The sequence below is a fragment of the Chinchilla lanigera genome, unplaced genomic scaffold, assembly GCF_000276665.1.
Source record: "Chinchilla lanigera isolate Chin_1 unplaced genomic scaffold, ChiLan1.0 scaffold00126, whole genome shotgun sequence".
Classification (NCBI taxonomy): Eukaryota; Metazoa; Chordata; class Mammalia; order Rodentia; family Chinchillidae; genus Chinchilla; species Chinchilla lanigera.
In genome coordinates, this window is record NW_004955527.1 from 1,914,396 (window position 1) to 1,926,465 (window position 12,070).

Genomic DNA, 12,070 nt, shown 5'->3' on the forward strand with positions numbered 1-12,070 from the left:
CTTAACTATTCTGAATAAAAGTGATTTATCAGATATTTGGTTTAAGTATTTTCTCCCAACCTGTGACTTGTCTCTTCCATTATTTTAACAGTGGCTTTCAAAGAACAGAAATTCTTAATTTTTTTTCACAATAGGTGCTTTAAACAATTTATTTAACTGAAATGATTTCCATTTATTTAACTGCAGTAATTTCTATTTATTTTGATACATCCTTTCCCATGGTGATGTACAAGATCTTCAAGCCAATATAAATATTTCATAAATATTTGGCCACCTGGGTGTATACCTACACGATACCTCAGCAATAGCTTTCAGCAAGAAACACACTGAAAAGACCTGACACAATTAACTAGGTAGAATGAAAATCTGCCCTAAATATTTGTTTCTGAAGTAAAGGCACCACCCACCTCTTCAATTTCGAAAACCACCCCTACAATACAGGATGATTTTTTATTTCTGAGTAAGGCCTAGAACCCTGAGCCACTAATTACGTGCTAAAAATTAGGATGGCAGAGCTCCATCCCAAGCTTATGCCTTAAATTCATAGGGAGCAGGTTCCAGCAACTCGGGCTCCTTGCCATTGGTCCTCACAAAGTGCACTTTTCTGGGCGGGGCAGGCTGGTGCTTCACTTGAACCCAGATAACTTTCTCTCTGTTTTTTGTTGTCTTATTTTTGTTTGTTTGCTTGTCTGTTTTGATTTTTTTCCAGTACCGGGAACCGACTTCATGACCTTGCACTTGCCAGGCAGGCACTGTGCTGCTGAGTTAAATCCCCAGCCCCGTCTTACTTTGTTTTTGAGACAGGGTCTTGCTATGCAGCTCAGGCTAGCTTTGAACTCACTATGTAGCCCAGGCTGGCCTTGAACTTGAGGCAATCCTTCTGCCTCAGCCTCTCAAGTGCTGGGATTACAGGTGTGTGCCACCATATCTGGCTTCAAACTTTTTTTTTTTTCCGGTACCAGGAATTGAACTCATGACCTCGCACTTGCTAGGCAGGCGCTGTGCTGCTGAGCTAAATCCCCCGCCCCTAAACTTTTGATATTATGTTATAATTTAGAAATTTTTGCTTAGGATTTTCTCCTATTTTGTTTAAGAAGTTTTATAGTTTGTGGGTTTAACATTTAGGTTTAGCTGGGCATGGTAGTGCATGCCTGTAATCCCAGCACTTAGGAGGCTGAGACAGGAGGATCCCATGAGTTTGAGGCCAGCCTGGGCTACATAAGCAAGTTCAAGGCCAGCCTGCATTACATAGTGAGACCCTGTCTCAAAAAAAAAAAAAAAAAAAAAGATTTAGATTGATGCTCTATCTTGAATCAATTTTCATGTATGTTGTGAGTTTTTTATCAAAGTTCTGTTTTTTGTTTGTTTGTTTGTTTTGTTTTTGGTACTGGGAATCAAACTCAGTGCCTTGCCTTTGCCAGGCAGGTGCTGTGCCACTGAGCTACATCCCTGGCCCCAAAGTTCTTTTTTTAGCATGTGTCTCTCCAATCACTCCAGCACCATTTGTTGTACACTGAACTTTTCTCCAGTGAATTTGTGCCTTAGTCAAAAATCAACCGCTGGGCGTGGTGGGGCATGCCTGTAATCCCAGCACTTGGGAGGCTGAGGCAGGAGGATCGTTGTGAGTTCAAGACCAGCCTGGGCTACAAAGTGAGCTCAAGGCCAGCCTGAATTGCATAGCGAGACCTTGTTTCAAAAAGACAGAAAAAAAAAAAAAAAGTACCACATCTCTATAAGTCTATGTCTAGAATCTCCTTCCCCATTTAATTTAATTTTTTTGTGGTATTGGGGATCAATCCCAGCACCTCACCAATGCTAGGCAAGTGCTTTACCCCTTTTATACTTCCAGCCCCTGGAACTTATTTTGTTCCATTTATTTATTTATCTTATTCCAATTCCACACTGCTTTGATTATAGTAGCTTTTTTTTTTTTTGGTTTTTTTTTTCCTGTACCGGGAATCGAACTCATGACCTTGCGCTTGCCAGGCAGGCACTGTGCTACTGAGCTAAATCACCAGCTCACTGATTACAGTGGCTTTATCACAAGTCTTATAAGAGTTAATGTAAAAACACAATTGAATACATGGAGAGCCTGGCATGGTGGCGCATTCCCGTAATCCCGGCACTCAGGTGGCTGAGACGGGAGGATCATTGCAAGTTCCAGACCATCCTGGGCTACAAAGTGAGCTCAAGCCCAGCCTGAGCTGCATAGCAAGACCCTGTCTCAAAAAAAAAGAAAAGGAATGGATTGAGGATTCTTGCCTTTGAAACATACCTTGGGAAATCTAAGGATGGACTCTTCTGAAATCCCAGCACTCTGGGACACTGAGGCAGGAAGATTGAAAGGTCAAGCCCAGGCTGAAAAATTTAGCAATTTAATGAGAATCCTGTTTGGAAATGAAAAATTTAAACAGGTAGAAGATATAGTTCTGTGCAAGGGCCATGGGTGCAATCCTGAGCACCACCAAAAAGCAGCGGTGGGGCGTGTTTTCTTGATTTTCCAGGTGCCCATTCCCCCTGCCCAGGGAAGTATGGGACAGGCTTCTGGCAGGCTGTGGCTTCTCTGGACCTTGATTTCCCCATCCCTCGCAGGAGGAGACCCATGCTGCTCGGAGGGGTGCAGGGAGAGCATGGTCAGATGATGCCTGCGGTTCGTGCGCTGTGACCAGCGGCAAGCGTGTGATCTCTGGTCTCCCCGTGAGTTCTGAGGTTCACTGGAACCAGGATAGGACTCCTCATCTCTGGCATCTTGTGCTTGGCAGGACCCGGAGTGTCAGTCACCAGGTCAGCAGGCAGAGAATGGCGTGGACACAGTGCAGCGGACAGAGCCTTGTGCCCTGGACAGCTGTGTGCAGCCCCTTGGAGATGACCCCCGCAGGGAGGCTGGTGACCCACGCATCAGCCCACGGGAGGCTCTGTGTGAGCTCGCTGCAGGGGGGCACAAGGGCAGCTCCCAGGAAGCAATGTGCCCAATGCCCGTGGCAACGGCTGAGGAAAACACAGCCACGTCCCTCTTACCATCCATCCTGGGACCAAGAGCCCCCCAGGAAGGGTAAGTCACCCTCCCCTGCCATTCCCTGCCCGGCTCCCTGGCCCTGCCGAGCCATTCTTCAGAACTGAGTCCTGACTGCCCTGACCTGCTGACTTTGGGCAAGCTGTGCTGCTCTGGGCCTCAGTTTCCCGGTCTGAATAATACCTGGAAAACCAGAGCACTGTTCTGCAGGGTGGGAGGGAGGGAAGGCCCCACTGGGATGAGAAGTCCCAGGGTGACGCTTGGACAGTGGGCCCGAGCATGCTGGGGACTGCGAGGTGGGTGCAAGGGGCTCTGAGCGGAGGCTCTCCCTGACCTGCAGCTCTTGCTCCTCCCGACCCCCCTCCCTCAGAGCGCCCCCCTCGCCTGGGGTTTCTCCGCTGTGTAGAGGTGAGACTGCCGAGACCCAGGCGGTACCAAGGCCTCTCCTCACAACAGTGAGTAGAGTGGGGGCAGGTGTGGCATGGGAGGGAGCCGAGGAGGAAGGGGAGACCAAAATGGGACAGTGTTAGGGGTCAAAGGGGGCAAGGCATGAATGAGTGTGAGCCTGTGTGTGTGAGCGCCCTCACGTGCACACACACAGTCCTGAGACGTTCTGCATGCAGCCTCGGGCCCATCCCAGGGTGCGGCTTGTTCCACAACAGCGTGGCTCCTTCTGCCCTCAGCCACAACCCACAATCCTCTGCGGTCCCGAGCTTCTGGAAGCTTCCAGCAGCCATCCCCCACCCCCGCCAGCTCTGCCACTTTCCGGCCCTGACTCCACCTGAGCCACCTGCATATACACAGCTGGCCCGGTCCTTGTCACGCCCTTCCCGCACCTGCCCTGTCTCCGCTGTGCCCCCTGGCAACACCCAGCCCTGGCTGCTCGCACCCAGCCCTGCCCCAAGCGGCTCGAGTGTCATCTGCTCCTGGCCGGGATCCCTGGCTGTGCCCTAGCCCTGTGGCCCTCCCCCTCAGCTCCAGGATGACCTTGCACAACAGTGTCCCAAGCACCTCACCTTGCCTCTCGTGTCGTTGAAAGATGCCCAATCTTGCTGCCTTTATTGAGTGACAGCACAAGCTGTGGTGACAGCTGCTGATCCCCCAACTGCTGGTGCCCCACTTCTGTATCAGATTCCACCCCCACCCTCTCTGCACATGGTCGATCTCCCCATTTGTGCAAAACTGTTCCCATCAGCACACAGGCACCCCACCATTCCACTCTCTGCTCATGCTCCCCTTTCCCACGGGTGCTTCCTGCCTTTTTCTTTTTCTTTTTTTTTTTTTTTGGTGGTACCAGAAATTGAACCCAGGGTCTTAACACTGAGCTTCGTCTTCAGCCCTTTCTTAAAATTCTGAGACACTGCCTCACTAAGTTGCTAGACTTCCCAGACTGAGCCTGAACTTGCAATCTTCCTGCCCCAGCCTCCTAGAGCGCTGGGGTTATAGGCATGAGCTTCAGTGCTGGATTTATGTTTGCCTTTCTTTGCTGGTTTTCTCAGTACGATCCCTCCAGAGTGTTCACCATCACTCACCCTAACCCAGCCCCAGGGCTCCGAGTAGCCCAGAGGTTTGGACGCCTGGTGTCCTGAGAGGGTCACAGGAGAGGTCATGGCCACCTCCTGGGTCCCCCCATCATAACACCATGGAAGCCCCAGAATGGCAGTCCATGTTTGTTGGTGGCACTAGGGTTGGAACTGCAGGGTGCTCTGCTACTGAGCTACATCCCTACCCTTTTTATTTTTGCTTTTTAAAGTTTTTTATGAGTCCCCGTTTGTAGTACACGATTATGTTCATCGTGGGGAGCTGGTCCGTCATGGACATCAACAGCCTAATTCTTTTTACTTCCCCTCGCTTCCCTCCCCTCTTCATCTCTAGATCCCTTCTCATTAGCAAGATCTATTGCTGTGTTTCCTACTGTTGACCCTTTATTTTGCTCTTTGTTTTTGTTCTTTTATTGAGACAGGGTCTCACTATGTAGTCCAGGCTGGCCTCAAACTCGAGGCGATCCTCCTGCTTCAGCCTCCCAAATGCTGGGATTACAGGCCTGCGCCACCACGCCCAGCTATGTTGTGCTTTAGATTATTTATGCTTTGGGTTTCACATGTAAGAGAAACAGTGTGATATTTGAGTGTCTGTGTCTGATTTATTCCACTTAACATTATGGTCTCAAAAAACCATTATAAGGCTGGGCATGGTGGCACACGCCTGTAATCCCAGCACTCGGAGGCTGAGGCAAGAGGATCGTTGCGAGGCCGAGACCAGCCTGGGCTACAAAGTGAGCTCAAGACCAGCCTGAACTGCATAGCAAGACCCTGTCTCAAAAAAAAAGCAAAACAAAACAAAACAAAACAAAAAAACATTATAATTTTAAGGTCCATCTGTTTTCCTACAAATGGCTGAAATATATCTTTCTTTATGGCAGAGTAGTACTCCACTGTGTGCAAATATCCATTTTTTTTATTCATTCATCTGTTGAATTGTGCTGCTATAAACATGGATGTGCATGTGTTATGGTTGATACATTGTGTCAACTTGGCTAGTCTAGAGGTTTGGCTAAGTGACTCAGCAGGAAGCCAGGGTGCTTACTTTGTATACATCCTGAGCCTGTGCAAGAGGAGGGCATGGAGATTATGTGAGAGCTACGCCCCCTTAGGCGCCCCTTAGGTGGGGGTAGCCTGTTTACAGTGTAAGGCAGGGGAAGAGGCTGCTTGCAGCCATTCCTCCCTTTTGCTCTGGCTGTTTGCTGTTCGGCTGCCATTCCCCACTTTGCTCTTGTTACTTTGCTACCTTCTGCCTCGGAGCCAGCCAAGTATGGACTGAAACCTCCACAAACTGTAAGCTAAATAAACCTTTCCTTCCTTCATTTTGGGCGTTGGGTATTTTGTCTCAGCAAGGAGAGAAAAGTAACCAAGATAGCATGTATTGCTATAATAAGGTATCTTTAATTCCTTTGGGAAGATACCTAGAAGGGAAATAGCTAGGCCAAATGGAATTTATACTTTTAGCTTTTTGAGGAATCTTCATACTGATTTCCATAGTGGTTGTATCAGTTTACATTCCTACCACTGCTGTAGAAGGTCTCCTTTCTTCCCCTTACAGCCTTGCCAGCATTTCTGGAGGAAGATGGAATCTCAGTACTTTAATTTTTATTTCTATAATCCCAGCCCTTTTTATTTCTGAGACAGTCTCCTAAATTGCCCAGGCTGGCCTTGAATTTTTGATCTTCCTGCTGTAGCCTAGAGTGCTGGGATTATAGGTGTGGTTCATCACACTCAGCTGCTTTTCTTTTTTTGGTACCAGGAATCAAACTCACTACCTCCTGTTTGCCAGGCAGGTGCTGTGCTACTGAGCTACATCCCCGGCCCAGCTGCTTTTTGTTTGCTTGCTTGTTGCGAGCTTTCACACAGATCTACATCTCCAATCCTTTTTATTTTTAAATTTTGAAGCAGGGTCTCACTATGTTGCTAAATTGTCCAGGCTGGGCTTGAACTTGTGACCCTCCTGCTTCAGCCTCCTAAAGTGATGGGATTACTGGCATACACCACCAGGTGCAACCAGCATTTTTCTTTAATCCAGGAAAATAATCAAAGGAATCTTTATCAGAGGGAAAGTTGGGTCTCCCCCTCTGGCCTGCAGAACATGTGGAGGAGGAGTTCCCTGTATTTTCAACACTACTGCTCGCCGACTACTTCTTGGGGCAAAGTTGTATTCACACTTTATCTTTCTCCTCAGACATTGTGTGTGTGTGTGTGTGTGTGTGTGTGTGTGTGTGTGTGTGTAAGACTGGGGATTGAACCCAGGCCTTCATACCGAGCTACATACTCAGCCCATTTTAAATTATTTTTTGAGAAAGGTTCTCAATCAGTCACTAAAGTGCCCAGGCTGGTCTAGAACTTGGGATCATCCTGCTTAGCCCTCCGAAGTAGCTGGGTTTACAGGTGGGCACCACCTTGCCCAGCTTCAGATGTTACTGAAAACGGTGTAATGGGGGCTGGGGATTTAGCTCAGCGGCAAAGCGCCTGCCTGGCAAGCGCAAGGTTGTGAGTTCGGTTCCCGGTACCGGAGAAAAACCAAAACCAAAAAAAACGGTGTAATACTCTTTTTGGTTAACACAGATAGATTGAGGATGACATCATTTATTGAGTTGTGATCCTGGGAGCTTAATGGTGAAAGAGGTTTAGAGCCCGGTTGGAGGAGAGAGAGACCATTCACATGTAACAAGTGAATAGTTTTGCCATAAGTAATAATCAAGCAGATCAGGGAGGGGAGGTGTGGAGGAGTCGAGGGTTATTATGGGGGGCGCCCAGCGCTCAGGGAAGTGACATTTGAGTTAAGATGAGAATGACAAAAAGGGCTGAGCTGCACAGATGGGGACCACAGCGTCCTGGGTGAGGCGGTAGCCGCTGAAGACCCCATGGAGAGGGGTCCACGTGGATAACCCGGGCCGACCGCTTACTGTCTGGCTGGGGATAGAATCTTTGCAGGCCACGCTGACTGCAGTGAAGGGAATAATCCCCGGGGTGGGACTGGGTGGGAGCCCAGCAGATGTGGGGTACATCTCGCAGGGGTTCAGGGAGGAAGGGGCAGCTTGAGGATCCCCAGAAGGAGCCTTGTGGGACAGTCTGGCCAGAAGGAAACCTCTAGTTTCCCTCCCCTGTTCCCAGGAGGCGAGCGACATCGAGGAGAGGAGGGACCCCGGCCACACACAGAAGGCACAGGAGTCTGAGAGCCCTGGGAACCCCGGGCCTGGCTTCATGAAGTGCTTGCTGGAGGCAGAGGAGGAGGAAGCCGCCCATCGGAGGGCCTGGAAGGCCCGTGTCCCCACAGCCCGCAAGTCTCCTAGGACCCTGAAGCCTGGGCCCACCTCGGTCCGCATCAGCTACTCAGCCCCTCTGACCCTACCCCAGGCCCCCACTTCGGCCCCTCCTACCACCCCATTGTGGGCCCGGCCCCCCGCCCCCACCCCTGTGGCAGTCCTGGTCCTAGGCCCTGGGCCCGTCCCCGTCCTGCGGGCTCCCTTCCTAGACCTAGGCTGGAGGCGGATGGAGCGGCTGCCCCAGAGCCATGAGTGGAGCCCGAGCTGTGCCAGGCCATGTTAGGGGCCACCGCCGGCAACCAGGCTCCCAGGCTCAGAGCCTCTTCTGGAGGTGGCCCCTGCCTCTCCCTCTGGACTCTCTCCCAGGTGTCTCGCTGTCTCCTACCCCACTCTGACCCCCCTGCCTCCTCCTACCCCCATCGCGCCCTCTGCCTCACCCCTCCTTCCTGTTACTTGTGGCAGGGACTCCCCAACGCTCTGTTCCTCCCTGTCCTGGGTCCCCGTCAGCCTCCTGTGCAAGGTGGTGGCTGCGCTGCCCGGGCCCAGGCCTGTGTCTTCTGCAGGCAGGAGACGGAAGCGCAGGGCCTCCTCAGGCTGTGCCAGGGCTGGGAGGAGCAGGCCGAGGAGCACCTCACGCTGAAGCAAGAGGAAGGTGGGGAGCCTTTTGCACACGCCACACCCTCCGCCACTGCCCTGCTGCCCCACAGCCCTGCACTTGGCCGAGGGCACAGAGCAAAGCGGGAGGTGGACCCAAGGCCACAAGAAATTCACCTTATTAGTCACAGGCCCCATTGGGTCCTGTAATTCAGCATCCAGTGCTCTGCCAACTCCAGAGTGGCCTCTAGTCGGGACAAGGGCCGGGGATATAGCTCAGCGGCACAAGCGCCTGCCTGGCAAGTGCGAGGTCCTGAGTTCGATTCTCAGTACCCCCCCCAAAAAAAAATAGGGACAAAGGCCCTGGAAAAGCTCCAGACCAGTCAGCCTCCCAAGCCCAGCCCGCTCTGTGGGTCCTCGTGGAAGCCCGCCCAGATGGGAGGCAGGGGCCCAGGCCCCCACTAGACAGTCCCTCCCCATCCAGCAGGGCCACCAGCCCCTGACCGACCCCCTCTCCCACTGCATCCCACCCTACCCCCGAATGGGAAAGTCTGAACCCCCGCCCTGGAGAAGGCCCTGGGCCCTCTGCTGCCGGTCACCCTCGGGCTGGGCCCCACCGGTTCCCCCTTCACCCTGGCTGCAGAAGAATGAATATGCGACCCCTTCCCTTCCCCACCAAAGTCTGGGGCCGTCTTGGCTGGAATGAGTGATCACTTCCTCGCCCCTCTGGATGTGTCACTGGCTCCTGTGACCTCCCCTGGTGGCTCACAGCTCGCTCCTTTCTGCATTAACACCCCCAGCCACTGGGGGTGCTTTTCTAAGTGCACCCCACGCACACACTTGAGCTGCTCACGACAGAGTGCCGCTTTGATAGGAAGACTCAGGCTTCCCACCAAGACTGCCAGCCCATCTGGTGAGCAGAGAGCTGACTGCCCTGCCTCCTGGGCTCTTCTTGGAGGGGGCAGTGATGGCCAAAACAGGGTCTTCCTATGTACTTCAAGCTGACTTTGAACTATGTAGCCACCTATGTAGCCTGAACTTGAAGGGATCCTCCTGCCTCAGCCTCTAGAGTGTTGAGATTACCAGTATGGGTCACTATACCTGGCCCCCTGGGCTTTTTGACTTTTGGGGTTTGGGTTTTGCTTTTTGAGTTGGGGATTGTGAAGCAGGGTTCCGCCACTGACCTATGCCCCAGCCCTGCCCTGGACATTGGGAGCAGTCACAGCTGCTTCTGACAGTCGCTTGGTTTCTTCCTTTAAGGGCTGCCCGCCTGTGGCAGGGCAACTCTTACCCCAACCCCAGTCCTAGCTGCCCGCTCCCACGTTTCAGCTCTTTGTCAGTGACTTGGAGAAGTCGGAGTCTGGTACATGCCAGGCTCTGCCCTGACCCACTGGCTCCAGGAGGCCGTAATACTGTGGGTTATGAGAGGGAAATCAAGGCTCAGGAAGGTCATGCCTTGGCTTGTGGCACCCACACTGCTCAGCTCAAGCTGCTGTAACAGAATGCCACTGACTGGCTTGCTAGAAGTCCAAGGTCAAGGTGCTGGCTCGGTTGGTCTCTCTAGGGGCCTGGCCCTGGCTTGTGGGCAGCCGTGTCCTCTCCAGGCTTTTCTGCTGTGTACACACATCCCCAGTATGTGTGTGTCTGTCTTAATTTCCTTTTCCTATATCAGGACACCAGTCAGATTGGCTTAGAGCCCACCCTCATGCCTCATGTTAACTTGTTTAATTGCCTCTTTAAAGCCCCCCTCTCAGTTGTACGTGGTGGTGCACACCTGTAATCCCAGCACTCAGGGGGCCGAGGCAGGAAGATCGAGAGTTCAAGGCCAATTGGGGCAATTTAGCCAATCCTGTCTCAACAAAACAAAACAAAACAAAACAAAACGAAAGGCCCTCTTTCCATACAACCACATTCTGAGGCATGGGGGCTTAGGGCTTCGACACATGAATTTTGGGAGGACAGACTCCAGCCCGCAACAACAACCCAGCTTATTACACGGCCCAGCCAATCCCAAGGCTGTGGTGACCTAGACTTTGCTGTGGGCAGAAAAAGACACGCCGTGGGTGGAGAAACCCCACTCAGAATGCTCTGACCTTGTGTCTTGGTTGGTGCTACACGGGGCCTTTTTCAGCTCTGTCCTGTCTTCTGGTCCAGAACACCCAAACTACCACAGAAGCCAGGTCTGGGCCGAGCGGTGTCTGCAGACACCATTGTCCAGGGCACACGCTCAGCAAGGGAGACCTGTGTGGTCGCTGCCTCAGTTTCCCCACCTTTCCAACGAGCATAAGCACTCGACTCCTACGAGAATGACGTGAGGGTTAAATGAGTACAGAGACCTTTGCCAGTGTCAGGTGCAGAGTTTATGTCCCAAAGTGGGGGCGCTCCTGTCACCCCACAGGGGCCCCTAATGAGCTCCGTTCTAGTCACGCCAGCAGACCGCTAGCCTGGCCTCAGAGTAGAGACGGCAGTGAACCCAGTCCCCATTTTTGCTCTTTTAATTAGCGCTGCCCCTCACCTGACCATGGTGGCGAAGGTCGTTGGAGGGGTAGGACAAACGGGGACCCAAGAGGTGCCCTGTTCTCGCCACAGCCTTCCGCAGCTACTTTGAGATCTTCAACGGCCCCGGCGAGGTGGACACCCAGAGCCTGAAGAACATCCTGGTCCTCGTGGGCTTCTCCCTGACTCCGGCGCAGGTGGAGGCGGCCCTGTTGAGCGCTGACGTCAATGGTGAGGCTGGGGCTCAGCTGTGAGCCCAGGGTAGGAGGGCTGTGCCTCATGCAGGGCTCTCTGCTTGGTTTCAGGCTCTGCTGTTGTAGTATAGAAGTTCTTTTTTTTTCTTTTTGAGACAGGGTCTCACTATGCAGTTCAGGCTGGCCTTGAGCTCACTTTGTAGCCGAGGCTGGTCTCGAACTAGCAACAATTGTCCTGCCTCAGCCTCCCGAGTGCTGGAATTACAGGCTTGTGCCACCACGCCCAGCTAGAAATTCTTACAGCTTTTGTTTTGTTTTGTTTTTGTTTTTGTTTTTCTTCCGGTACCTCTTATAGCTTTTGAACAAGGGCCTCCATCCTGTGCACCAGTGTCTTGGCCACTTTCTCCTTGCTGGGACACAATGCCTGATACCCATAGCACAAAGGAGGAGAGGTTTATTTGGGCTGGTGACTTCAGCCCACGGCTGGCTGGGTCCAAGGCAGAAACAAGTGGCAGAGGGGGACAGCGGAGGGGAGCTGCTCATTCAGAGACCAAAGAGAGGAGCCACGGAGGGAATCACCCTTCCGGGTCACACCCCCACCGACCCACCCCTACCCAGGAAGCACACAGAAGCAGAAGCACACTTAGCTTTGAAGTCATCACTGATGAGTGTGGCATCCCGTGAGCCAATCGCCTTCTGCACACGTGCGAATTTGGGGGGACACTTTCAATCTACACCATGACAACTGGATTCCACATGTGATGTAGCAGGTCCTGGTTCTGGGAGCTCACGCTATTCAATTCTAATTTCTGGGGACCCAGAGATTGCTGAGCCTCTTGACCTCAAGGTGTAGGTGATCTTGGGGATCCCTTCCTCCCAGCGTCCTGCCCAGGCTTCATCTGAGGCTCCTCCATGACTCAATCACTCACTTTATCAGCTGTGTGGCCTTGGACACGT

General features: G+C 52.3%; 1 protein-coding gene across 7 annotated transcripts in view; it reads left to right on the forward strand.

Annotated features, from left to right (window-relative positions):
- The window catches only part of Spata21 (spermatogenesis associated 21), a 35,414-nt gene that overhangs the window by 10,789 nt on the left and 12,555 nt on the right, over positions 1 to 12,070 (forward strand). For 4 of the 7 annotated variants that reach the window (XM_013507384.1, XM_013507383.1, XM_013507378.1 and 1 more), the window contains exons 5-9: positions 2,763 to 3,052; positions 3,354 to 3,468; positions 7,678 to 8,108; positions 8,393 to 8,481; positions 11,013 to 11,150. In XM_013507384.1, coding sequence (XP_013362838.1) covers positions 2,763 to 3,052; positions 3,354 to 3,468; positions 7,678 to 8,108; positions 8,393 to 8,481; positions 11,013 to 11,150 — 1,063 coding nt within the window. Of the gene's footprint in view, positions 1 to 2,762; positions 3,053 to 3,353; positions 3,469 to 7,677; positions 8,109 to 8,291; positions 8,482 to 11,012; positions 11,151 to 12,070 lie in introns of all 7 variants that reach the window. The other 3 variants (XM_013507381.1, XM_013507382.1, XM_013507380.1) reach the window with 3 other exon arrangements.